A 26,208-nucleotide genomic window follows, 5' to 3' on the forward strand; every position below is an offset into this window, starting at 1 on the left:
AACAAAATGGCCAACCTAGAGAGGCAAAATATTCTCAAATAGTTGCTATAATATTGTTTTGTAAGTTTTGAGAAGTAGATGGCAGTTCAGTTTATTTTACCAGCATCAATAAGTATTTTTAAACATCTTACAAGGAAGTTAAAACCTACGACGATTTGAAAGTTAAAAAAAAGTATACATTTATACAGATAGCATATTTTGCTATAAAAAAATAATGTAGATTTATTCAAAAAGTTGATAAAAGAATAAAGCTTAACATCACTTCATGAATATTGAAAAGAAAATTCAAGTAATTAACCAAAATTTCCTGATTGAAATATGCTGGCTATTTTTTTGACAGAAATCTGCAACAATCAGTGGAATTGTTCATTTAATTTTTGACATAATTGATTCAGCTATTAAGAAAAAAGAATTTCCGTCATTCTTAGAAAAAAATCACTTTTCAATTAAAAATTCTTCGAATGATTACTAATCAATTAGTATGAACGGGGAATTTGTATTTTCAAATGTCCATTTAAGCATTTTCCCACAAAATTTTATACAGAGTTTTCCAATAAGTGATGTTATCTTATATTGAAAAAATTAGTATTTTTAGAGAAAAATCAGCAGATTTTTGTTTCATTTTAGAGAAGAAGATGTTATGTCTTTAACAGTAGAAATTTTCAATGACAAATTTGCACATTTGCCGTTGTATTTTCTCTATTAGTTAACGAATTCCATCTTCTAGATTTTAAAATAGATCTTGTTCTTTAAGGCTAGGTGCTCACATGCAACTTTTTCGAAATTAAATAGTTCGATCGTTAGTTGCCCTAACATCGCGCACTGTTGTATATTTTTCTTTTCTTTCTTTTATTTAATATATTAAAAAGAGTTTAGGTATTTGATATAAAGAAATTTATTAATAATAATAATAATATTTGGTAAAAGAAAATGAAGTTAATTAAACTATTGCTTCCATGGCTGAGTGGTTATGAATAATGAATAATGATGAATGCACAGGACAAACGACAAATGGCACATAGTTGTCAAAACGACCTATGGGCCCGTTCGGCAACCTGATCGGTCCTAGCTCTGAACAGGGTTGTCCGTCAATATGTGACAACTTTTCCCTCCTTATAAGTCGAGACGGTTTGGTGCTCTTCTCGTTCTCTTAGACCGCCTTGGGCTTGCTGGTGCAGAGGGTTGATGAGCGATTGGTTGGCTGCTTGATTTAGGTTTTGGTGATGTTGACACTTCCGGTGGTGTATACGTAATGGCTGGTGATGATGTGGTAGGTGCTGGTGTTGGTATGGTAGATGCTGGTGTTAGTGACGATTCTGGTGATGCGTGAATAACAGCTGGTTGATTTGGTACTGATTCGGAGGTGTTCGTTTGTTGTACGTTATTGTCATGTCTTGTATCGTTCTCGTTAGTCGTGGTATTTTTATTTGATATCTCGATTAAGGGATTTGAGTTATAGTTATTTTTATCATTTGTTGTTCTGCAATCGGTTCTTCGAAGTTGGTCGACATGGCGTGTGTGCTTCTCATCGTCAATTAGTATCTCGTACATTCTACTTCCTATTTTCCGAATTATCCTTCCGAATTTCCACTTGCAGCATTTGTTGTTGTAAAATCGAGCTTGAATCGATTCACCGTCCGCAAATTCTCTAGGTTCTTTATAGCTAAAATCGCTTTGTTTGTCGCTGACTCTGGATGTGACATCAGTTTTAACTAGGTCGATTCTGGTTCGAATTGTTCTTTTGAACATCAGTTCAGCTGGTGAAACCCCTGTTGTTGCGTTAGGTATTTTTCTGTACTGCATCAGAAATCTGCATAATTTGAGATTCAAATCACCATCTTCATTTGACATTGCTCTTAACCCTTCCTTTACGGTTGAAACATAACGTTCTGCTTGTCCGTTTGAAGACGGATGATATGGAGCGCAAAATATGTGACGAATGCCATTGGACTTGGTGAAATCTTGAAATTCACGGGATGAAAAATTTGTACCATTGTCAGAAACTAATGTGAGCGGTAAACCAAATCTTGCAAAGATCTCGCGAAGAATCTTTATTGTTCTTGAAGAGCTTATTGTTTGCGTAGGGATGGCTTCCACCCATTTTGTGTGAGCGTCTACAACGATGAGTATATAGCAGTTCATAAAGGGTCCAGCATAGTCAATATGGACTCTCTGCCAGGGTGTAGTAGGATACTCCCAATGATGTGGTGTTTCTTTAACTGGATTGTTTTTGTTCTTGCAGCAATTACGGCAACTTCTTTATATGGCTTCAATGTCCTTATCGATTCCTCTCCACCAGACATAACTTCGAGCTAAAGCCTTCATACGCACTATGCCACAGTGACCCGTATGGAGCTCGTCGAGAATTCTTTTTTGAAGAAATTTTGGTATCATAACTCTGACTCCATTAAATATGCAATGGTTTTCTAAAGAAAACTTGCCTTCAGGTTCTCCATTCGGCAACTGTCCACCTCTTTGTAGTGCGTTGTAGTATTGCTTACATTCACTGTCTTTTAGAATTTCTCTCTGGATTTCTTTTTGAGTTACTGGCATTGTCTCAATCTGGTTAAGCTGGAAAATTGTAGTTTCATCTTTGGACAACTCATCTTTTGGTTCCTCAGTCGGAAATCTGGATAGAAAGTCCGCGTTACTGTGATCTTTGGTGTTTCGATATCGAATCTCGTAATCAAATCCTGATAAAAAATTTGCATAGTGTAGCAATCTTACTGCTGACATGGATGGTAAATCCTTATTTGGATGAAATATTCTGGTTAAGGGTTTGTTATCTGTGATCAATATTATCTTACGGCCATAACAATATTGGAAAAATTTCTTTAATCCCCAGATAATTGCAGTGGCTTCTTTGTCGATTTGTGAGTAATTCTTTTCTGAATTTGTTAAAGTTCTCGATGCGAAAGCTATTGGTCGTTCATTCTGATGTTCGTCGATGTGGGAAATTACTGCTCCAAGTCCATTTGGAGATGCATCCGTAGCTAGGAACAAGGGTAGCTTGTTATCAAACGGAATCAACACTTTCGTACTAGTAATTTCGTTTTTAATTTGTTTAAAAATTTCTTCACATTCAGTTGACCAGTAAAATTTTACATCTTTTTTCAATAGGTTGTAAATGGGCTGTAAACGACACGCTAATTTCGGTAAAAACTTTTGGTAGTAATTTACTAAACCTAAAAATGTTCGAGCTTCCGAAACGTTTGTAGGTCGAGCGCAATTTTGAATACTTTGGATTTTGTCGTTCATTGGTTTAATGCCCAGTTTATCAATGTAATGACCCAAATATGTAATGTGGTCAAGTAGAAATTGGCATTTAGTTTTGTTCAGGTGTAGCCCGTGTGAACGTAATCTTTGAAGAACTTGTTTGAAACGTACTAGCAGCTCTTCATAGGTACTTCCTTGTAGTTTAATGTCGTCAAAAAAGCATGATACTCCATCGATGTCTTGAAGAATTGAATCCATAAATCTCTGCCAAATTTTCGGGGCTGCTTTCACACCAAACATCAGTCGCTTTACCTTGTAAGTGCCTTTATGTGTACTTATTGCTTGTAGTATTGAAGTGTTTTCATCCACTTCCATATGTAAATAGGCTTGGTGTAGATCCAGTGTCATAAAGTATTTTCCACCGCTCATTTTTGCAAAGATATCATCGACTGTCGGTATCGGGTAGCTGTCATCTTTGATAGCCTTGTTGATTGTGATTTTATAATCGGCACATAAACGAATATCGCCGTTCTTCTTTACTACTGGGACGATGGGTGTACCCCACTGCGAAAACTCTACCTTTTCAATTGTCCCATTGTTTTCTAACCGTGATAATTCATTTTCGATTCTATCTTTTAACGCGTATGGAACGGGACGATGTCTTATAAATTTTGGGGTCATGTTTTCTTGGAGTTCTAGTTTACATTTGTAATTTGGAATTTTGCCTGTAGTTTCTACGAAAATGTCATTGTAGTCATTTAAGATTTTGTCAATCTCGTTCTTGCATTGACTTTCGTTCATTTCACTTACAAGTGATTTCAAGTCTAGTATATTCAATTCTAATTTTCGAAACCATTCTCGGCCAAGTATCGCATCTACTTTTGCATTAATGACGTATAAATCACATTGTACTACTGTGCTCTTATGCGAGACATTCACTTTAGCTTTACCGACAGGATGTATTATTTCACCCGTATACGTTCGTAATTGTAATGAAGTCGGCTTTAGTCTAATATCCGGAAGTAATTTTTCTTGACATTGTAATGACATTGTTGAGACCGCCGCACCCGTATCCACTTCCATTAAGCATTGTGCATCTTCGATGTTAACATTTATCATGAATTTTTCATTATGTATGTTGTTCACTTGTACTATTTGTATAGTGTTGATGTCCTCAAGAGCATCGGAATCGGTTTCATCGTTATCGTAATCGTATGTAGAAATTCCGATAGCACGATTTTCAGCTATTTTGTCACCAAAGCAAACTTCTTGAACGTGTCCACTCTTCTTGCATTTGTGGCATTTAAGATTTTTGTGTGGGCATGTATTAGCTTTGTGACTAGTTTGGCCACATTTGAAACATTTGCCTTTTATTTTGCTGAATTTCGAATATGAATTACTTTTGTTCGTATTGTTTATACTTTTTTTTATAAAATTGTTTCTCTTTGTTTTGAAATTATTTTTGATTTGGTTTACTTGGGGTTGATTACGAATTTCCTTACTTTCGATCTTCGAAGATTCTATCGACAGTGCAAGTTTAACTGCATCTTCGAAAGTTTTGCTAGCATCTTGTTGTAAGAGTCGTTCACGAATATCATTCCCCTAACGAATTGCGATCTAAGATGAGTTGAATTAGTTGAATTTTTACAACTGCTGCATACAAAGTTGCAATGTGTAGACATCTTCTTTAAGTCGGCTTGAAAATTTGCGATAGACTCCCCCTCGTGCTGAACTCTGTTTGAAAATTTATGCTGTTCAGAAATTTCGCTCGGTATAGGGCATAAATGCGAACGTAACAAAGCTATTAAATCTTGAAATTTTTTGGTTTTTGGATTATCAGGGGCGGTCAAACATGTAAGGGTGTGATATAGTTTTGGGCTAAGACAATTAAGCAATATTTTGACGCAAATTTTGTCACCTTCTACATCTTTGCATGACCAACCTCTGAGGTCCAAATAATTTTCGACTCTTTGTAAATACGAATCGAAAGTTTCATTATTTTCGTCGAATGATTGCAAATTTATGCCTTGAGATGGTTGAGCTGGAGTCGCAGGGGTTATTTTTGTAGGGATCTGAAGAAGAGCTTCGACTAATTTCTTCAAGGTGTCATCGATGTTAGCAGTTGACATGACGCTGATGACTTTTCTCGAGTATATATGAATTTCAATTTATTTTATTTTTAGTTTAAGTCTTGGCGTAGTGCAGTTCGTTTGTAATATTTGAAAAAAAGTAATGTAATTTGTGTAATAAGTATGTACGTACCTCAATTTACCAACCAATTTGCACGCTGTAACTTAACCTCAAAATGTTTCTTCCCTCGTTGAAATTTGTATATATGTGCTCATGTAATTTGTTCTGGGTTTTACTCCACAGACTCGTTCGCCAATTGTTGTATATTTTTCTTTTCTTTCTTTTATTTAATATATTAAAAAGAGTTTAGGTATTTGATATAAAGAAATTTATTAATAATAATAATAATATTTGGTAAAAGAAAATGAAGTTAATTAAACTATTGCTTCCATGGCTGAGTGGTTATGAATAATGAATAATGATGAATGCACAGGACAAACGACAAATGGCACATAGTTGTCAAAACGACCTATGGGCCCGTTCGGCAACCTGATCGGTCCTAGCTCTGAACAGGGTTGTCCGTCAATATGTGACACGCACATAAGCAACTCCGAAATTAATCAGCGAAATAGACCAATCCAAGGGAAACATTTATTCACAGAAAATCATTCAACGATTTAGTTGAATGTAAGCGCAGTTATCTATGATTCCTTGTGACGCAAACTAAGGAATTGGTTCGAGGCGATCGTCTAGTTTGTGTTTAAAACTTAAACTAAAAAGTTGCTCGAATGGGCCACAGAATAGTTTCTGCATGTGCGCGGACTCTCATATAAGTCTATAGTGCTCAGTTTTGAAACAAAACACTTTCGAAACTAAAATTATATTCCCCTCTTCAAGGAACAACACGGCCAAGAAACTTTTCTCGTGATTGTTTCGTTGTCATCAACATCAATATCTTTATATTTCAGCCATAAAAATCATTCTTCATAGCTCGGTAACGCAATTTATTCATCGTAAAAGTAGCAATAGTAATCTATTTATCGTAACATAAGCCCTCCCAAAAATCAGACTTAACTGCGACATGGGGAGGATTTTAAGCATAGTTAAAAATATAAATAGTTTTTGTCTGAAAATTCGATTTATTTAAATGCATATTAAGGATCATCCAATAGACCAGACCAATAGACAGCAAAATTTTAAGCATTTCAATGACGTGTTGAACAGTGTATCATTTCATTTTAGATAATGGAGTAGTTTTAAATTGTCATATGTCAAGATATAATAGCTTCAGAAAGTGAAACTTTAAATATTGTAGCAACACCGATAATCTGCTTTTTTGAAGCTGTTGGCATTTTTTATCTGATTTCTCTATTCACCCAGTATGATTTTACTATTTTGCACCGTTATCTGCAGACTTCTAAGTTCATATACGTTTAAATTAAACGTAAAATAATTTAATTTATTCTTGATCCAGATACGTCAAAAACACAAATATCTTCTTTTTTTGCATTCAATCGGTTAAAATAAATGTATTTATTTGATATATCAAATCTGCGGGTCTAGATTTGTCGGCAATGTACCCTTCTTTGCACAAATACTAATACAATTTTTTAAAATGCTTACCTGCGAAATTGAGAGCTCTACCGCACTCGAAACACGTACATGATGTTACACTAATACAATGACAAAAAATAAAAACTGTTCCAATAGTGCTCTAAGTCCCACGAAAACAAAATACATTTTTGACAGAAATCTGAAATTACCCATGTAAAACCCTATTAAAAAGGTTTTTTAAAAAATCAATGAAATCCCCAGAAATGTCAGGTATTGCATCATTGAAATGAAAAGCCAGGGATGTCAAAATAAATCATTTTTACTTCTGTTTATTTTAATGATTCTTTAAAAATTATAAAATAATAGAAGAACATGTTTCCCTGCCTTTAAATTGCGATTAAAACCACGAGTAAATTTTATCAACTCAATGTTTCTGACTCTGTAATCAGCTTTAAGTAAATAGTTTCTTCTTCTCACATCTAGACTGCAGTTTGTCAAACAAAATTTCCCCCTGAAGTTTTATAATTTCCCTCACTTTTGACAGCTGATTTGCTATAATTTCTGAAGCCATTTCGATGACAAAAGAAAAAAAGTGAGAAAAAAGATCCCAAACTCCCTACACAAGATCAAAGAAAAAATAAAATAAAACAGAAGGGAAAAATATATTCTTCGTTGCTGTTCTTCTGTCTGATTCTAATACAACTTCTGCTTGATTAGAAAAAGAAGTACTAAAAACTGCTGTTTACCATCGTCATTGTGGAAAAATAATAAAATATAAAAATCTCAACTATCAATTTAAATTTTGTACGGCGTAATTAATTTGTGTAATTTGCTCTCTGGAAAATTTCATAATTTTCATTGTGATATCATTCGACTTAGGTGAAAACTTCTAAAAAAAAAACAAAAGAAACTCAAATCAAAATGTCCTACGCATATTTGTTCAAATACATCATCATTGGAGATACTGGTAAGTTGGACGAGTGAGAGATTAGAAGGGCAGGCAGAGCCAGGCAGCAGCAGAGTATCCAACAAATAACGAAAAACAAAACGGCGACGTCGAAGTCATAAAGTAATCTTGTTCGTCGTCGTCGTCGATGTGATTGTCGTTGTCGTCATCGTCATAAAGTTTCTACCTCGTCAGATAGACGGGCGAAAAAATCGATTTTTTCCTTTACTTGTAGGGATGCTTTGCGTTTCCTGGCCTTGCCTTTCCTTGTCGTACCTTGACTTCCCTATAACTACTCCACCCCCATATTCAACGTCGTTCTCGTTACACGGAAAGTGCCCTTTGCGCCTGCCGTTTTTTGCAAGACAGAAAATTCACTCGATATGACTAACAACTGCTAAACAGCTGTCACACTTGCAAATCACAACCACAACACAAATTCACAGATTTCAGCACATTTTTAGTTATTTTTTTGACTTTATTTTTATTTTCATTATGGTTGCAAAACGATCTTGAGAAAAATATACACTTGGTCATGCATGGTTTGGTATGGCTTGGGGTATTGTCTGTGATTTCTTTTTTCTTGTTGTTGTTTTTTTTTATTTATTTGCTTGACTTTCACTTCAGTTCTTTTTTTCTTCCTCGAGTGTGTGGGCAGACGAAGTTGATAACATGGCCGTTGAATCGGGTGGCAATTAAGGGTGCAACTTATATTATCTGACTCCCCTGTACGAGTATGTATGGAGATTCGTTTTTTTTTGCTTCCTTATCATGGTGAGGAAGGCGGAAAAGATTAGCTTTATACTGAATTATAATTAGGGTATAACGTGGTTCAAATAAGTTTAACAGATGATTAATTGTATTACTCTTAATCGTTGTTCTCAGATTTTGTTTTACATCAAGTAAATGCCAGCCTGGATATAAAAATCTTTTTGAGAAGTTTTTGCTAATTTAAACACCCTTATTATTTCCACCTCTAAAAAACCTTACTTTTTTTTCTGCTTAAGCCAAGCATTTGTTTGTTTTTAAAAGTTTTTAAAAAGCAAATTTTGGATTAGTAAAGAAAACGAAAGCTTTTAACTATCTATAACATTAAGATTATTTTTCCGACATTCTGTTTGCTTATTTGCCTGGCGTTAAATGATGACGAAAGTTTACTCAAACGTGAGGTTTTTGAATTTTTCATAAAAAAGATGGTAATTTTAAAAACTACAAATACACAAAATCTGTTATTTTCAAAACGGTACTTAGCAAAAAATCTTTTTTTTTTTTTGTTTTTTAGATAAGGGGTCATATGCTAAAAGATGAGACATTTCTCAGAGTCAGAGCTGACGAGCTTGAACTCGCATATGAGATCGATCGAGCAGACTCGAACTCGGACTTAATTTCATATGCAAAAAAACGAGTTCGCTCTCTACAGTTCTGATCTGACTCAGTAAAATGAGAACGGTTTCAAAACTCTTTGTATTCACTTGCACTAGTTAAAACAGTAGTTTCTGTGCGGTCAGTCGAGCCAAGAAGGAAAAATGTCTTCTAAAAGGGAAATGAAAGTCTAATTATAAACAATAATGCTGACCATCTCAGTAAATTTCTAGTAACTGAAATTAAATAAAGTTTTACTGGAGAAGTCATAGAAGCATTTAAAAACAAATTTTGCGAGGACATTAGTGAAAACAAAAATTACCAAAAAAGTATCAAAAAAAAAAAACTGGAAATATGAAAATAATTCTTAAGAACTGGGAAAAAGAATTGCTTGTAAATTGTTCATCCGGGTTGCCTTTCCGGTTGACGTACTCCTCATGGTGATAGAGTGGTTTCCTTATACGAACATGTGTACAATCAGAACACCAATGGCGTAAGGAAACTCATAATTACTGCTCCTATGAGCTTCTTCTATTTCTTCAGAAGTGTGTCAATCAATTGCACTGCTTGCAATTTTTGTTGCGACTTGCTGTGCAACCCTAGATATCGTTGGTTTATTGACACCAATGCCTTCACCAACACTGCTTTGAAATCCAGGATCTCCTACATAACGCAGAAAATACAATTTTTTTCTTGATGAGTCAAAGCACCACCGCGTGATTCCAGGATTGGGCCCAAAAGCTTATCTGTGAATAATTACACACAGGTTTCACTAGGTTAGGTTAGGTTAGGTTATAGTGGCTGTCCAAGATGGAACGGACACACTTAGGCCAGTTTAATGGCCCATTGTGATACCACATGAATCTTGAGGCTTCCTCCTAAGCTCAATGGAACCAGTTAGAGTCTCTTACGAAACGTGAGAGGCTGATTATCCCGATATGATTTAGATCGTTTAGATCGTTAAAGAAGAATTCTCCTAGGTAATTCTTGCGTTTTCGAGCTAGAGCAGGGCATGTGCAGAGAAGATGAAGAACCGTTTCTTCCTCTTCCTCGTCCATACAGCTTCTGCAAAAGTCATTTGAGAATACGCCTAGTCTCATGGCGTGCTTTCCTATTAGACAGTGTCCGGTTATGACACCTATTATCGAGCTTATATGCGATCTGCTTAGAGAGAGCAAGCACCTTAAACGTTTTAAATCCAGTGTTGGCCAGATGTTTTTTGTGGCTTGACACGTGGTGATGTTGGTCCACCTGGTGCCTGCCCTCCTCACAGCGTCTTGCATTAGTAGCAGTTTACAAGTAGCGATTGGTATGCCAGTACTTGCCAAAGGTGGTAGGATGGGTTGTACTGTACCGTTCCTGGCGAGTTCATCTGCCTTACAGTTACCTGGAATGTCTCTATGGCCCGGCACCCAGCAAAGGTGAATATTAAACTGTTGCGCCATTTCCATTAGAGATGATCGACAGTTATGGACTGTTATAGAGTTTGTAGAGACTGAGTCCAGAGATTTGATAGCGGCCTGGCTGTCGGAGAAAATACGGATATCAGATGTTGATATCACGTTTTCTTTGAGCCAAGACAAGACTTCCTTAATAGCCAAAAGTTCCGCATGGAACACGCTACAATGATTGGGAAGGCGGAATGAGAGACTTAATTTCAGTCGTTCAGAGTACACACCACCACCAACCCCTTCCTTGGTCTTTGAGCCATCTGTGTAAAAGTGGATTGACTCATCCTCTAAGAATGTTCTATCCTCCCAAAAAGATCTGGTAGGTATAGAAATCTGGAAATTCCTATCGAATTGTAGTTGGGGGATGGTGTAGTCTGTGTGCTTTGGAATTGATTCTAAGTACCTTAGAATTACGGAGTGGCCAATGTTGTTGTTAGTCCACTGCGACGAAGCATTGAGGGGAATAGCAGAGCTTGCAGCTATTAGTTTACTAAATATGTCAAGAGGTGTAAGGTAGAGCAAGGTGTCCAGTGCCGCAGACGGGGTCGTGCGAAGCGATCCGCTTATACATAGGCAGGCTGAACGTTGAACTTTATTCAACTTATCCCTGTTTATACCTTTCTCTAAAGCAGTCCACCATACTGCCACACCGTACGTTAAAATCGGTCTGATTACCGATGTGTATAGCCAATGCGTGATTCTAGGTTGTAAACCCCATTTATTACCAATAGCTTTTTTGCAAGAAAAGAGAGCTACAGTAGCTTTTTTGACTCTTTCCTGTACGTTGCGTTTCCAATTTAGTTTTTTGTCTAAGACAAGCTAGGTATTTGGCCTCGTCTGAGAATTTTAATTGGATTCCTTTAATGTAAGGAGGGTTGACAAATGGAATTTTGTATCTCCTCGAAAATAAGACCAGATCGGTTTTGTGTGGGTTAACACCCAGTCCACACCGATCAGCCCAGAGTATTAGTCTGTCCAAGGCATTTTGTAAGAGTTCTTTTAGGATATTAAGATGCTTTCCTGAAACTGCTATAGCAACGTCGTCCGCATAGGCTATCACTCTGAAACCCTCCGCATCCAGACTAGTTAGGATTTCATTCACCACTAGGTTCCAGAGGAGAGGGGATAGAACACCACCTTGCGGTGTCCCTCTACTAACGAATCGTCTGCTAGAAGAGTTGCCCAGTTTTGAATTAATTATTCTGCTAGTAAGCATTAAATGAATTAACTCCCGAAGCGAACTCTCTACATTTAGAGATGTCAGTGCAGAAGTGATTGCAGATGTGTCCACGTTGTTAAAGGCACCTTCGATGTCAAGGAAAGCAACCATAGTGAACTCTTTATGATGGAGGGAATATTCGATGGTGCGTACTAAAGTGTGTAACGCTGTTTCCACCGATTTACCCTTACAGTAGGCATGTTGAGACGAAGACAGAAGTCTTGTATCGATACGTGCCCTTAAATGGATATCGATCAATCTTTCCAGGGTCTTAAGAAGGAATGATGATAGACTTATAGGTCGTAAATCTTTAGGATTAACTTGGGAGCATTTACCTGCTTTAGGTATAAAGACAACTTTAACTTCTCTTCATGCCGAGGGAACATGGACCAGGTAAAGACAGCTGGTAAAAATTGCCTCAAGGACTGGTGCAATTATAGCAGAGGCTTTTTGTAATTCTGCTGGTATTATTCCATCTGGTCCTGCAGCTTTAAATGGTTTGAAGCAGGTTTCACTAAATCTGCTTCAAATCATTTAAAGTTTCACTAAATCTATACAATTTTCGAAAACCTTCACCAATTGGACATCTTCTATTTTTATAAACACTATTTGTATCGAAATTATTCGGAAACTCGTGCATTTTGATAGTTGTTTATCAACTGAGTAAGAGATAACCCATCCTCAACAATTTGTGAGATCGATCTCATGTAATCGAACGTTTGCTCATTTTTTTGCATATCAAAACTAGAACTTTTTCACATAAAGCTTTCGTCAAGAGGTAGTTCTCAATACTTTGAGTTTAAACTCACAGCTCTGTATTTTTTTCGCATACCATTCTAAGAAAGTTCTCAGAAAAGTTATTAGGGAGCTTGAACTCATCTTTTTGCATATGACCCAAGGTTCCTAAGTGAAAGTACTGTATATTTTTTTTACTCAAAAATATTATTGAAAACAAAATAAAAAATTTAATGAACATTTTCAAATTGTGTGTTTACAATGAGGTAACTGGCAAGCAAACTTTACTTACTTACTTACTTAAGGTGGCGCTACAGTCCGCGGTGGACCTGGGCCTCAACCAACAAGCGTCTCCAGCCAGCTCGGTCCCCAGTTTCGCACGCCAAGTTGGTTGAGGTTCTCTCCCACCTGGGTGCGCCACCTGAGTCGCGGTCTTCCTCTACTGCGCCGTCCCTCGGGATTGTGTTCGAAGACCTTCCGGGCTGGAGTGTTGATGTCCATCCGCTCTACATGACACACCCATCTGAGCCGTTGGACTTTAATTTTGCTAACTAGGTCAGTGTCGCTGTACAGCCCGTACAGTTCGTCGTTATATCTTCTCCTCCATTCTCCATCTATGCGTAGGGGACTAAAAATCACCCGAAGAATTTTTCTCTCGAAGCATCCTAAGATGCTCTCATCTTTCTTTGACAGGGTCCAGGCCTCAGCGCTATAAATGAGAACCGGGATGATGAGTCTTGCAATGCTCAAAAACGCTCCACTGACATCACGCTTTGATCTTCCAATTATGTCAATATCATCTGCGTATCCGAGTAATTGGATGGACCTTTGGAAGATTGTGCCTCTAGTGTTGACGGTTGAGTTTTGCACAATTCTTTCTAGAACGATGTTGAAGAAGTCGCATGACAGTGCATCGCCTTGTCTAAAACCTTTTTTGACATCAAATGCATCGGTGAGATCTTTTCCGACCTTGATAGAGCAGCGTGCATTCTCCATCGACATTCTACACAAACGGATAAGTTTGCCAGGGATGCCAAAACTAGACATTGCTCGGTAGAGCTCTTCCCTATAGATGCTGTCATACGCGGCTTTAAAATCGATAAAGAGATGGTGGGTATCGATTTGAAGCTCCTGGGTTTTTTCCAAGATCTGACGTAGTGTGAATATTTGATCGATAGTGGACTTTCCTGGCCTGAAACCACACTGATAAGGACCAATCAGGTTGTTGACGAATGGCTTCAGACGTTCACATAATACGGCAGAGAAGATCTTATACGCAATGTTAAGGAGACTGATGCCTCTGTAGTTGGCGCAGTTTAGAGGGTCTCCTTTCTTATGTATCGGGCACACTATGCTGAGATTCCACTCATCGGGCATGCTTTCTTCCGACAATATTTTGCAGATGAGTTGGTGGATGCTCCGTACCAAGTCATCGCCTGCTGCTTTGAATAGTTCGGCAGCGATGTCGTCAGCTCCAGCAGCTTTGTTTGACTTACGTTTAGATATAGCTATCTTCACTTCGTCAAGATCGGGTAGGCGGAATTGTTGATCTGCGTCGCCGAGGTTGAGTGGTTCTATCTCCCTTACAGCGGAATTCGGTTCGTTATCGCCGTTATATTATTTGGAGAAGTGATCTTTCCATATTCTCAGCATCGACTGCGGTTCTACTACGATGTTCCCCTGATCGTCTTTACAGGCTTCGGTTCGTGGCTGGTACCCTTCAAACAAACTTTACTTTTGTAACTTTTTTCATAGTCTTAGTTCCAATGCGATTTTAAGACTAATCTATCAAATCAGGTTATTAAGATACAGAGACAGGAACATATAATTGTTTGTCTTTGAATTAACAATTTGAATTTAATTTGTGAAAACGTGTTCAGATTGATACGGGCGGCGCGGCGTATATTGGCTAAGTATCTTTGGTTACTCCCATGCAAGATTAATCTGACTCAAGAATTGAAGCCCATAATCTAGTTCTCGCGACGTACGTTCTCCGAATGGGCCACTTTTCAAGTTCTTATGGGAAAACCTTTTATTAGGCCTCTTGTTTATAAGTTTATGGAATAGCTTATTTTCAATAAATTTTCGATCAATGACTGAAGGATTTATAGCCATCTCATAATGAATACAAATTTCCGAAAATTGTGTTTACCAGATAAAGATTCGTACTTTGCAAAATCAATAATTTTTTGTCAAAAACTATTTTTTTTTCTAATTTTAAAATCACCGTTCTGATTATTTGTTTGTATTTTGAAAAAGGTTTCTTTCAAAACCCTGACATTTTAAAAACAAATTATAAGGCGAGCAAATTCAAAAAATCCTTTTCGGATCACAAAATAGTGATAAGAATGTAATGTAGTTTCAAGAGTTGCTAAATAAATATGTTGTCTTCTTTTATTGGTAAAACCTTAATATTTTTTATTGAAACAAAAGGATAACAATGTAACTAAAGGGTGTCCCAAAATTAACGCAGGATTTGAATTTGCCGCCATTTGTGCAGTGAAGTGTTGGCAACCCTGAAAAAAAAGCAATTTGACAGCTAACAGTATAGGGTTATTAAAAATGGAGCGTTACACGATAGAACAACGTGTCTTCATTATTAAAGAATATTTCAAAAATAGTGAAAGCTTGGCGGCTGCAGTTCGAAAATTTCATACAAAATATGGTCGTAATAGTGTTTTAACTTCGTCAACTGTGAAGAGATTAATTGAAAAATTCATGGAGACTGGATCCGTTGGAGACGCCAAACACACTGGTCGTCCAAAAACAAGCCGTTCAAATGTGAATGTAGAAGCAGTGCGTGAGAGTGTTGCTGACAATCCAGGATCCTCAATTTCAAGAACCTCTCTACAGCGTATACTCACCAAAGATCTCTGTCTTCATGCTTACAAAATTCAATTAACACAACAATTGAAGCCTAACGACCATGGACAGAGAAGAGAGTTCGTTGAATGGATTATTGACCATCAACATATGGACCCTGATTTTTCGAGCAAAATCATCCTAAGCGATGAAGCACATTTTCATCTTGATGGCTTTGTCAATCGCCAAAATTGCAGCATTTGGGGTTCGGAGAACCCACATGTGATTGTCGAAAAACAAATCCATCCACAACGCGTGACTGTATGGTGTGCATTTTGGGCTGGCATAATTGGGCCATAGTTTTTTGAAAATGATGCTGGTCAAGCAGTGACTGTTACTGGTGCTCGATATCGCGACATGATTACACAGTTCTTTCTGCCAAAATTGGATGATATTGATGTGTCCAATATGTGGTTTCAACAAGACGGTGCCACATATCATACAGCCCGTTAAACAATTCAATTACTGCATGAGACATTTCCAGGTCGTGTACTCTCTCGTTTCGGTGATCAAAATTGGCCTCCTAGATCGTGTGATTTAACACCATTAGACTTCTTTTTATAGGGTTATTTGAAATCACAAGTCTATGTCAACAAGCCCATAACCACCCGTGCATTAAAGGAGGAGATTCAACGCTGCATCAACGAAATTCAGCCACATTTATGCAGAATGGTCATGGAAAATTTCAACAAAAGAGTGCGCATGTGCATGCAAATCTTGCGTTAATTTTGGGACACCCTTTATACAGTTTCTTAATTCAATCAATATTAACTGAAAATGTATTGTCTTTTATGATACAGGTTTGTAATAAGCTAGCTATACACGATCGAGTCGATTTAATATCATAGAATGGACATACATCATAAATGCACATTTGTGGTTTTCTGTTGTCTCGAAGTTTAACCGCTATCCCCACATAAGTTGACTGTATTCATATTTCGAGAAATTCTACAATTGGTTCACTTCATTTGAGAAGTTCTTTTATTGGAGGTCCGCCCCTAAATAATAAAATACAGTGGTAAATAAAATCAGAATAAAAGAATATTAAAGAGAAATGTATAATCCTAACGTGGTTGGGTGAGCATCTTTTAAAAACTCTTGCAATTTTCACCCACGTTTATTTCTTGTTTAATCTTATTATGTGCTGAAATTAAAGAACATTGCTTATTCCAACTTGTACACAATTATGGGCACTAAGCATTAAACGAACATAAAAAATCCAATCACATTATGTTTGGCAAGAAGTAAAAACAGTAATATTTGAATTATGCAAAATAATGATTTCTTAATATTAAAAAAAAAAAACAAAAACAAGATCAATTTTCAAAACATAAGTACTGAGTTGAAAGCTGCGAAAGTGAAGAAAACCAATCCTCAAAATGACTTCAACTTTAAGTTTGACATTAACTCTAGAGTTGATAGACTGCGAAACTTGAGACCAATTTAAAAAGAGTGAAAAAAGGGCTCTGAAAAGTTCCGGATCAATCTGCGGGGTGTTTTTATTGGAACTGCGGCGTAGGTCCATTGATCATATTGATGGAATCCTGAATAAAGAAAAATAGGTTGAAATACTTGAGACCACAATACTACCATTGGCCGAAAAATGCTATGACTGGCCATTGTCTGGTCCCGGATTAAGTCCTATCGAGTACGTATACAATGACGTCAAAATGCCGTAAGCTTAAGAAACGTAACAACTTCAGATGCTTTAGTCGCAAGTGTGAAGGAAGCCTGAAAAGATATCAACACCTTTTCGAGTCCATGCAAAGACGAAGTGCAGCAGCGTTGAAGCAGCGAGGGTATCCGATCAAATATTAAACAGTCAACATAAAAAACCCAACTGAAAATATTTGTTGTTACTTTTTCTTGTTAATTTGCCTTTTGTTTCTAATTAGTTGGCTTAGACAAATTAGAGGTGTAGATATTAAAAAATCTTAGTACCTATGAACATTTGAAAAATATTGTGATATTTTCAAACAAAGTACATATTTCAAATTTTATGAAAGTAAGTTTTGAAATTGAAAAAGAATCCCTTCCATAAAACAGATTGGATTCTAATAAGCTGTGGTACCCGTGGCCTAATGGATAGTGTACTGGACAGTCATGCCAGAGGTCTTGGGTTCGATGCCTGCCTATGCCATCTAAAGTCTTTTTCGCGGGTACTGCTTCTTGCGAGGAATTGACAAATTCTCCGAGAGTAATTCTTGTTATGAAAAGTGCTTTTTCAAATTTGCCGTTCGGATTCAACTTTAAGAAAAACTGTAGGTCCCCTCCATTCCTGACAACAGTACCTGCACACAGGAATGGTTGAGAGTTGTAAGTCACTCGGCCCTAGTTCTCAACGAACTGTTGCGCCACCCAATTTATTTATTCTAATAAGCTACCAATGGATGTAATATAATTGTTTCAAGAGCTATCAATAGGTTTAATAAAACCACAAGTCTCACAACACTTTTACAAAAGTTGACGCGGTCACATAAATGATTTAATAGACTAGACGTCTAGAAACGACAGGTTGTTTTCATAGCTCAAACATTCAGATTAAAAGGTGTTTGAAAGGCCTAACGTAAGGAATATTTCTCTAAGTGGTTCTTGGTTCGAAATTTTGATGATACATTTTAATGATTTGTAAATGCTTTTAAATCGGGGATTTTTCAAAATTAGAAGTTTGGCTATAGGGTGTTCCACAGTGTAAACTCTAAAATGTGGAGACACAATTAAGCAAACCTACAAAATTTTACAAAAGCAAACAATGGAGCTTTGTTTTTTATTGCAAAAAAAACTACCAGGAATACACTTTCTCATTCGCATTAGGTATTTAATGCCCTTACCTATCGTCAGTTACTTCGATTTAAATACAATATTGATTTGAAGGGTTGAACTTTCTACTTACGGGATCAATCAGCCTCAAACCTTTCAAAATGTATAAATATTTCTTTTAAAGACTTTTTCAAAAAACTTGGCACTTAGCAAAATCGAAGAATTAGATTTTTCTAGTAAATTTGCTATTCTGGGTCGCTTTCTGAAGCACTTGCTGTTATGGCATGCTAATGCTCTTGTGCTTTTACTATTTGTTTAATTCGTTAAGGGTTCTAATTGGTTGTCGTCAAAATTTTCAAATTAAGTCTTTTAAGTCCCCAATTAAATGACCTAAATACATATTTCCAAAAAATGAATCTTTAAGTTGGTGCTTATCATTCAAGTATTCATAGGGGTTCGTTTTCTCAAATGTAAACACAAATAATATGGTTTCATGAATTTTCATCGATTAACTCTTCTTACCTTCTCTATTCGCCAGGTGTTGGAAAATCATGTCTGTTATTGCAATTCACCGACAAGCGATTCCAGCCTGTTCATGATCTTACCATTGGAGTTGAATTCGGAGCACGAATGATAACAATCGATGGAAAACAAATTAAACTACAAATTTGGGATACTGCTGGTCAGGAAGCATTTAGGTAAGAAAAATAATATTATTTCAATTTTTCTTGTTGTTAATGTGATCAATTATTTTGATAAGAAAATTTGTTTGTTTCATCGATAATCAAAATCGAGACAAAGCCAAAGATTTGCCTTATATTTGATGTGTATATAAAATTTATTTTGTATTGTAGATCGATCACACGTTCATATTATCGTGGAGCTGCTGGAGCATTGCTTGTTTATGACATCACAAGACGCGAGACATTTAATCATTTGACAACTTGGTTGGAAGATGCTAGACAACACTCGAATTCAAATATGGTTATTATGCTGATTGGCAACAAGAGGTAAGTTAACAAGAAAATGAGGTCAATAGGAAAAAGAAATAATTTAATTGAATTTTTCTTTGTTTTTTTTTTTTTATCAAAATGAGTCATGAAATTCACTTTCGCTGTAAACAATTTCAAGTTTTGATTATGCATTATTGATGTAAATATTTATATTTATTGTTGTAGTTTATTGCGCATCTATCTGTTTGAACGTGCATTTTGTATTACTTCACAAAACAAAGACCATATCAAACGAGTAATTTCACAAGAAATTAGAATAAAGGGAAAGAGAGATAACATTATAATTGGGAAAGTTTCCAGATAACACTAGTTTTCCATTAGATATGTAGAGTGATAAGAAAAAATAATGAGCTTGTCAACGATTCAGAGAGAAAATATACTTAATCCTTTCATCAAGTTGGGAAATCAAAATTAAAAAGTAAAGTATAGTTTATCCAATAGAATATGATTAACATACAGATTCAACTAATAATGCCAGAAGATGAATTTAAGGATTTTCATATTATTATTTTCTTTTGAACTTTTTTAGTTAGATTTTAGGGTGGTTTATACAGATATGGACATTAAAACAGAAACACCAAACAATGTTTTAAAAATTCAATTTTTTATTGACTTAAAGAGATTTTTTTCAAGTTTTGTCTTCATTTTCTTATTTTTTTCTTACAAACTAAAATTACCCTTTATTTATGGTAAAATTATAAGAAAAGAACAAATTTGGTGGACATTAAAATAGATACAAAGATTTAAAACAAAATTAAAACAAATGCAAAGCTATTCTGGATTTTAAACTTATTTTAATACGTGGTAGTATAGCCCTTAGCTTTAACTACAGTGTGACATCTGTTGGACATTGAGTCAAATAATTGGCGGCATCTGTCAATTGAAATCTTGTGCCACTCCTGTTGAACCATTCTCCACAGTTCGGCTTTATTTTTTGTTAAATGTTTCCCAACCGCGCATTTTAAATCTCATCCAAAATGTTCTATGGCATTTAAGTCAGGCAATTGGGATGGCCACTCCAATACGCTGATTTGCTGGCCTTTAAAATACTTTTGAGCAGATTTGGACGTGTGCTTAGGGTCGTTGTCTTGCTATAGAATACATTTGAGAGGCATATTCTCGTCCGCATAAGGCAGCATCGAATCCTTCATGATATTTACCTTCATATTTTGATCCATTATACCCTCAATCAAATGTATTGGTTTAACGCCATATCAAGAAAATTAATTCCAAATTATGATACTGACGCCACCACTCTTGACCGTTTTCTGGATGCCTTCTAACGGTCTTAATAAGTTAACTTCAACAAGTCTTCTACGAACAATTCTGGAAATTATTGGAAGCTGTAGTTTGTTTTTTATTTCCTTTGAAGACTTGTAAGGATCTTTCAATATTCTCTTGGGGGTTATTTTGCTTGGGTTTTCCCTCTGTTTTTTGGCTTTCAGTGGTCAAATTGCTTTTGCAATCAATTCGGAAGATATGCTCGTTATTCTGACTATTTCTCTCAAATATTTTCCCTCACTTCGTAGAACTAAAATTATAGCTTTCTCTTCTAGGGAACACAGCTTACTGCGACCTAATGCCTCCTAAAGTGAACTTATTGTTTTGTAAAAGTAAAAAAAATATTAAAAGTTAATATTTTTGATATTAGTTAAATATGTGATATTTAAAAAACACAGTCGTACCTAAAAAACGGTTCATCTCCAAACAATCAACAAGCAAAAAAAACATGTTATTTTGCTTAAGAAAGTCTAACTTTTTTTTTGATAACGGTCAAAACTACTTCTAATGCATGGTGTTGTTTTAATTTGGTTTACTCTTAGCATAGTATTATACTAAGCTTCCCCATTTCGATTTAGGTCTGTGTATTTTAACCTTAAAAAGTATCTACTTTTAGGGGTTATGAACAATTAGAGGACTCTTAATACTTCCTACTAATAAACCATGAGTGAGAACAAGAAGTCCTCTTTCAAAATTTCTATAAACACTACATTTGAAGTTTTAATACTGCGGGAGTTTAGGGCTCCTTACCTGTACTTTAGCGCATCCTTTTTCCCCTCAGAAGCCTAAGCTTATCGTCAAGCTAAATAGAAAAAACAACATCTTAAGAAACAAAAAGTAATTATCATGTATTGAACAGTAATTTTTAGGATCGACATTAAATAAAATGCTACATTTTAAAATGCGTCAAATTTAAAAGTTCTTTGTGTCTTTTGGTGTTGAGACATATTATAAAAAATTCAAGCAGATTATTTTATGACTTGCATAAATCTTACTCCAGTGATGCAATGTAGATGTTGCACACTTCAAGTTGGGTGAGGTTACTTTCCTCTTGTGCGCATAACCTGATCCGCGGCCTTCCTCTACTTTTCTGACTTGTCGACGTAGATTCAAAGACTTACTGGGACTGAGCGTTGTTGTTACGTTACCCAGCCATCTCTGTCATTGGCATTTTATACTTTTGGCAAAGTCGACGTCGCTGTACAGAACGTCTTTCCATTTTCTTTTCCACGTCTTTCCGCCGTCTATACACATGGGACCGTAGATTTCACGAAGAACTTTTCTGTCGACAAAAATCTTAGGTGATTTTATCAGCAGCTTTGGTCATAGTCTCTGCTTCTGCACCGTATAGACGGAAGGGTCTTATGTAGCAATACTTTGGTTGCCTTGGACAAGTGAACTGGGAGTAAAAAATTAATGAACAATTTCACCGAAGCAGACTTGGAAATCACTTGAATTCTTTGGATTCACATAAAGTCTTTGCATTCATTTAAATTTTTTTGAATTCTTTGCTTCCTTTTGAAGTCTTTGCGCTATTTTCAAATCCTTGCATTTTTTAGAAGTATTCGTCTTCTTTTAATTCGTTGAATTCACTTGAACTCTTTGAATTTGCTTAAAGTCTTTGCATTTGCTTAAAATTGGTAAAATGGTTGGTTTATGTTTCGAAGTATGATTAATACGTAGACAACTTCTAACACTAAACTGACTGCACGGTAGTTAGCCAGGCACATTCAAGGGGTTTAAAACATTAATTGGATAGTCAGTTGCTTCGTCTTCATTTTTTATATATACAGTAAACAAATTAGAATGAATGAATTGTTTCAATGACTTCATTCTGAGTTATGTAGTGTAGGTCATCTATGTACATGTTTATTTTAAGGCTCTTAAATTGTTCGCTCACTTAACTATTCACTATTTTTGTAATTATTAATGATGGTTGGGAATACTTTGTTGATAAGCTCGTGTTCGATGAGATAAGGTTACAGCAATGGAACTCTCATGTTTGTTGTCATTTGAAAATTCTTTACAAAACTCCATTGATTCGATTATTTGAGGAAAGCTTTTATTTCGTGTTAGGCAGAAATCGCTAGACAGTAAAATCGTTGCTCCTCCAAAATATCTCCAGTCATTGCGTAGATCTTTTAATTTTCGCTTAAGTTCTTCTATGCGCATTTATGTACCTTTGTGCATTGGTCCTAGATCATGATTTTCGATGCTGATGGCTAAAACTACTTACATGAGGAATGTCTTAACGATTCTACCACGGCAGCATCAATTGCCTTCATTAATGTATCATCAACTTCATTTTTGTTTGGGATTCAACGATTTATAGTGACTGGTATTTTCTTTGACACTTTATGTCACGTTACATGGGACAAAAAGTATCCTATGTTCGTCTCCTGGTTCTAAGCAACCTACCACAAATTGTCAGCTAAATCATAACTGGTACGACTTTGTTTTACATACATATGTATATAAATTCGAGTTAAATTGGTCTTGTGTTTTAGAATCTAATATAAGAATTTGAATGGTACATTATTTTACAGTATAAAACATTATTTAGCTTAATTTATCATTAGTTTATACAGTTATATTTATAATTTTTTAAACTCAAACATAAATAAATATTATTTTTTTAAATTATATATTATTTTAACAGTGATTTGGATTCGCGAAGAGAAGTGAAAAAAGAGGAAGGAGAAGCTTTTGCTCGTGAGCACGGTCTTGTTTTTATGGAAACTTCAGCCAGAACTGCTGCCAACGTCGAAGAAGCTTTCATTAATACCGCCAAGGAGATTTATGAAAAAATTCAAGAAGGTGTCTTTGATATCAATAACGAGGTATTTATATTTATTTATCCTTTTGTTTGTTATCATTTAACTAATTTCCTTAACAATTATCTTTTAGGCAAATGGTATCAAAATTGGACAGCAACATTCCCCGACAAATCCAGCTTTGCCTGGCTCCGGAAGTCAGGGTGGACCAGCTGGAGGCAGTTGTTGTTAGGAGTAACACTGTCATTTTTTTTTACAACTTTTAAGTTTTTTTTTCAATAACAAACAAATAAGAAAAAAAAAAAAACAAAATACAAAATCAAACCAAACTAAACAAAAACTTTTAACATAAAGTGAACATTTAAAAAAGAAAAACCTTTTAAATAAAACATAATTAAATAAACAAAAAAATACAAAATACAATTGTGTGACACTTTTCAACTACAAAATATAAATTATTACTTCCAATTTAAGGTATAATAATAAAAATACAAAAATACAAATAATTTTCTTTTTTATACATAATATTGAATTTGCATTGGTAAGCTCTTTAAATTAAAACAAATTTAAAAATAAAAGACTACGCATATAAGAGAACTGAAATGCGAACATTAAAAAACCTATTCCAAACGAAAAACATAATTAAATAATTACAACTATTGTGTCGTACTATGTATTAGGTTAATATGAGATTTTTAAAAATTCAATTTTCTACGTTACTTGTGCAATTCTAATATTTGTTTTAAAAATTTAATGTTTGATTACTCTTTAAATCAAATTGAAAATTATGAAATTGTCGTTTAGTTTAGTTTGTTTTTTCCTCGATTTATTACTTCTGCTCCTTTCCACCTCCAAGGTTTTCAATAGATTATATAAAGAAATAATGTTCTTGTTCAGTAGGGTTTTGCCAAGCTGCTTAAAACTGCTTGTCTAGAATCTAGAAATCTAAATAAATCACTCAAATAAACAACACACACCACACACATTTGTATTGCTTTGCGTGCTTTATTTCTGTTTATTATTTTTAATTTTTTGTTTTGTTTATTCATTCTAAGTGGCACTTTTTATTTTTTATAATAAAAAATATTTTTAAGTAAATTTCATAATATATACACTGATTTATATTTTTATTTTTACATAATATTGTACAAGGAAAACTATAAACAAAAATACAATATAAAATTATTAAATTTGATAGAGTGGAAGAAGGATTTAAGATTAATTGATTATTTTCAGTAAATTAAAGAATAATATAAATGAATTATGTATAGTATTTATATAATTAAATAAATAAATAAATGTAAAACACACACACGCGTACATATACAAATTAAACCAATAAAATACAATTATTCAAAAAATAAATTGTTTTGTTTTTTTCATTTCAACTAGAGAATTCCCAGTTAGCGCTTAGCTGATCTAAAAATTGTTCAGACTTATCAGCTGTGTTCATTATAGCGGCACGACGTTTTATTAAGCTTTGATTTGATGCCATTTTTATGAAAACCCAATAAGAATTTGCCGAAGTTAGGAGCCATTTTTATAGTTTTTTTTTTCAGTCACAAATCTGAATGACCGCCTAGAAATATGCTCAATTTTGTTTTTGAGAATGTTTAAGCCACTTTTTTGGAGCTTGTAGTTGGTGTACGAAAAAGTTTTATATACCAAAATGATCGTTTATTTGTCAAGAATGTAAATAAATTTGAATTTTGAAAATCGGTTTGAAAATATAAATGATATGCCCGATTTTTCAAAATATTTGCATTTTTTTATATTTCTACGTATAAAACGCTTAATATCTATGATTTAATTATTTTTATTTTTTTATATTCTTTGTAACAAATAAAGCTTTCTAAAAATATATCATTTATTTAAATCGGTTAAGTATTTTTCAAGTTACAGCCGATTTAGTGCTGTTTAAACGATAATTTTTCGATTTTCCTTGCATTTACCTGAAAAAATATTTTGCAAGATATAAAATTTTTTTAATTAAAATAACATTGCAAATTGTTTCTATGGGTAAATGAAGCATATTCAAATAATATTTTTTTTTTTATAAAAATAGCGAATCGATCAATTTTCATTAATTTGAATTTTTAACGGAATCGATTTGTGATTGAGATTATGACGTTTATAGGGGGCGTGCAAAAAGAAATAAGGCATCAAAATTATCGTTATTTTACTGACTTTCAATACAACAACACAAAATCATAGAGAACAGTAGTGCTGAGCCAAGTTCTGGATTTTTAAACCCAGTGTAATTTTATAACCAATACAGTTAAAATTTTAACAAATTTTATTTTTAAAGCAAAGTTTCTGAGATGCAACACTTCAAAAATCAAAAAACCGTTATTGAATTACTAACAGATTATCAAAATTATGAAGCACTTGTAGACATCTCAGATTCTTGAAACTTTGCACATTTTAGTCTGGGGGTGGCGGGAGGGGTACATACTTTTAATATAAGTAATATTACCACTTAAAAGTGTTTTAGAATAATGAATTTTTTAAAAGCGGTAGGCTTATAAAGGGTGTTTTTTAAGAAACCTGGCCATGCTTCTTTCGGTAGATTTTTTGACAGCTGTCATTTGATGTATGATCAGCTTGGTTTACAATTCATAAAATAAATAGCTTTTATCCTGGAAAACGTTTGGAGTAAATTCATTTTCAAAATATTGGTTCCTTTTGCTCGAAGTTTTGAAACAATCAATTTTTTGAAGAAAACTTTTGGTGAGTGCATTAGCTCACGTCGCGTGCGTCCTGTGCCTATGGGGGGCCTTTTATAATGTAATTTTTTTAAAAAAAGATCTTAAGTTTCAAATAATTATGTAGTTTTACTGATTAAGAGTTCAAAATTCACAGCATTCAACAATCTGAGTTAGATGTACATTAAGCATAAAACTAGTTCGAATGCTATTTAACCAGAATGTAACGATGAGTCGTAGGAGACCGGTCAGTGGATGCG

At 34.8% G+C, this 26,208-nt stretch overlaps 2 protein-coding genes across 3 annotated transcripts; one reads left to right on the top strand and one right to left on the bottom strand.

The window, feature by feature from the left end:
- Window positions 1–1,113: 1,113 nt before the first annotated feature.
- Window positions 1,114–5,345, bottom strand: LOC129950491 (uncharacterized protein K02A2.6-like). Its single transcript, XM_056062428.1, has 3 exons — window positions 5,159–5,345; window positions 2,442–4,583; window positions 1,114–2,219 (listed from the first exon to the last, which is right to left on the bottom strand). Exons 1-3 carry the CDS (start codon window positions 5,343–5,345, stop codon window positions 1,114–1,116), a joined length of 3,435 nt encoding a protein of 1,144 aa, XP_055918403.1.
- Window positions 5,346–7,417: 2,072 nt separating this feature from the next.
- On the top strand, window positions 7,418–24,028 carry LOC129951065 (ras-related protein Rab-2A). Of its 2 annotated transcripts, XM_056063071.1 has the most exons (6): window positions 7,418–7,644; window positions 7,720–7,807; window positions 18,714–18,873; window positions 19,030–19,185; window positions 23,129–23,309; window positions 23,377–24,028. In XM_056063071.1, the coding sequence occupies exons 2-6, from the start codon at window positions 7,762–7,764 to the stop codon at window positions 23,473–23,475; spliced, it is 642 nt and encodes a 213-aa protein (XP_055919046.1). In that variant the 5' UTR covers window positions 7,418–7,644; window positions 7,720–7,761; the 3' UTR covers window positions 23,476–24,028. The 2 variants fall into 2 exon arrangements, with proteins under 2 accessions (XP_055919046.1, XP_055919045.1); XM_056063070.1 differs by having other exon boundaries at window positions 7,419–7,807.
- The last annotated feature ends 2,180 nt before the right edge of the window (window positions 24,029–26,208 follow it).

Source organism: Eupeodes corollae, chromosome 3, assembly GCF_945859685.1.
Source record: "Eupeodes corollae chromosome 3, idEupCoro1.1, whole genome shotgun sequence".
Classification (NCBI taxonomy): domain Eukaryota; kingdom Metazoa; phylum Arthropoda; class Insecta; order Diptera; family Syrphidae; genus Eupeodes; species Eupeodes corollae.

Coding starts and splice junctions, on each gene's coding strand:
- LOC129950491 (XM_056062428.1), bottom strand. CDS start 5,345: ATGTCAACTGCTAACATCGATGACACCTTGAAGAAATTAGTCGAAGCT. Junction 4,584..5,158: donor AAATTATTTGGACCTCAGAG/GTTGGTCATGCA, acceptor GCAAAATAAAAG/GCAAATGTTTCAAATGTGGC. Junction 2,220..2,441: donor GCCGAATGGAGAACCTGAAG/GCAAGTTTTCTT, acceptor AAAACAATCCAG/TTAAAGAAACACCACATCAT.
- LOC129951065 (XM_056063071.1), top strand. CDS start 7,762: ATGTCCTACGCATATTTGTTCAAATACATCATCATTGGAGATACTG. Junction 19,186..23,128: donor ATGCTGATTGGCAACAAGAG/GTAAGTTAACAA, acceptor TTATTTTAACAG/TGATTTGGATTCGCGAAGAG. Junction 23,310..23,376: donor TCTTTGATATCAATAACGAG/GTATTTATATTT, acceptor ATTATCTTTTAG/GCAAATGGTATCAAAATTGG.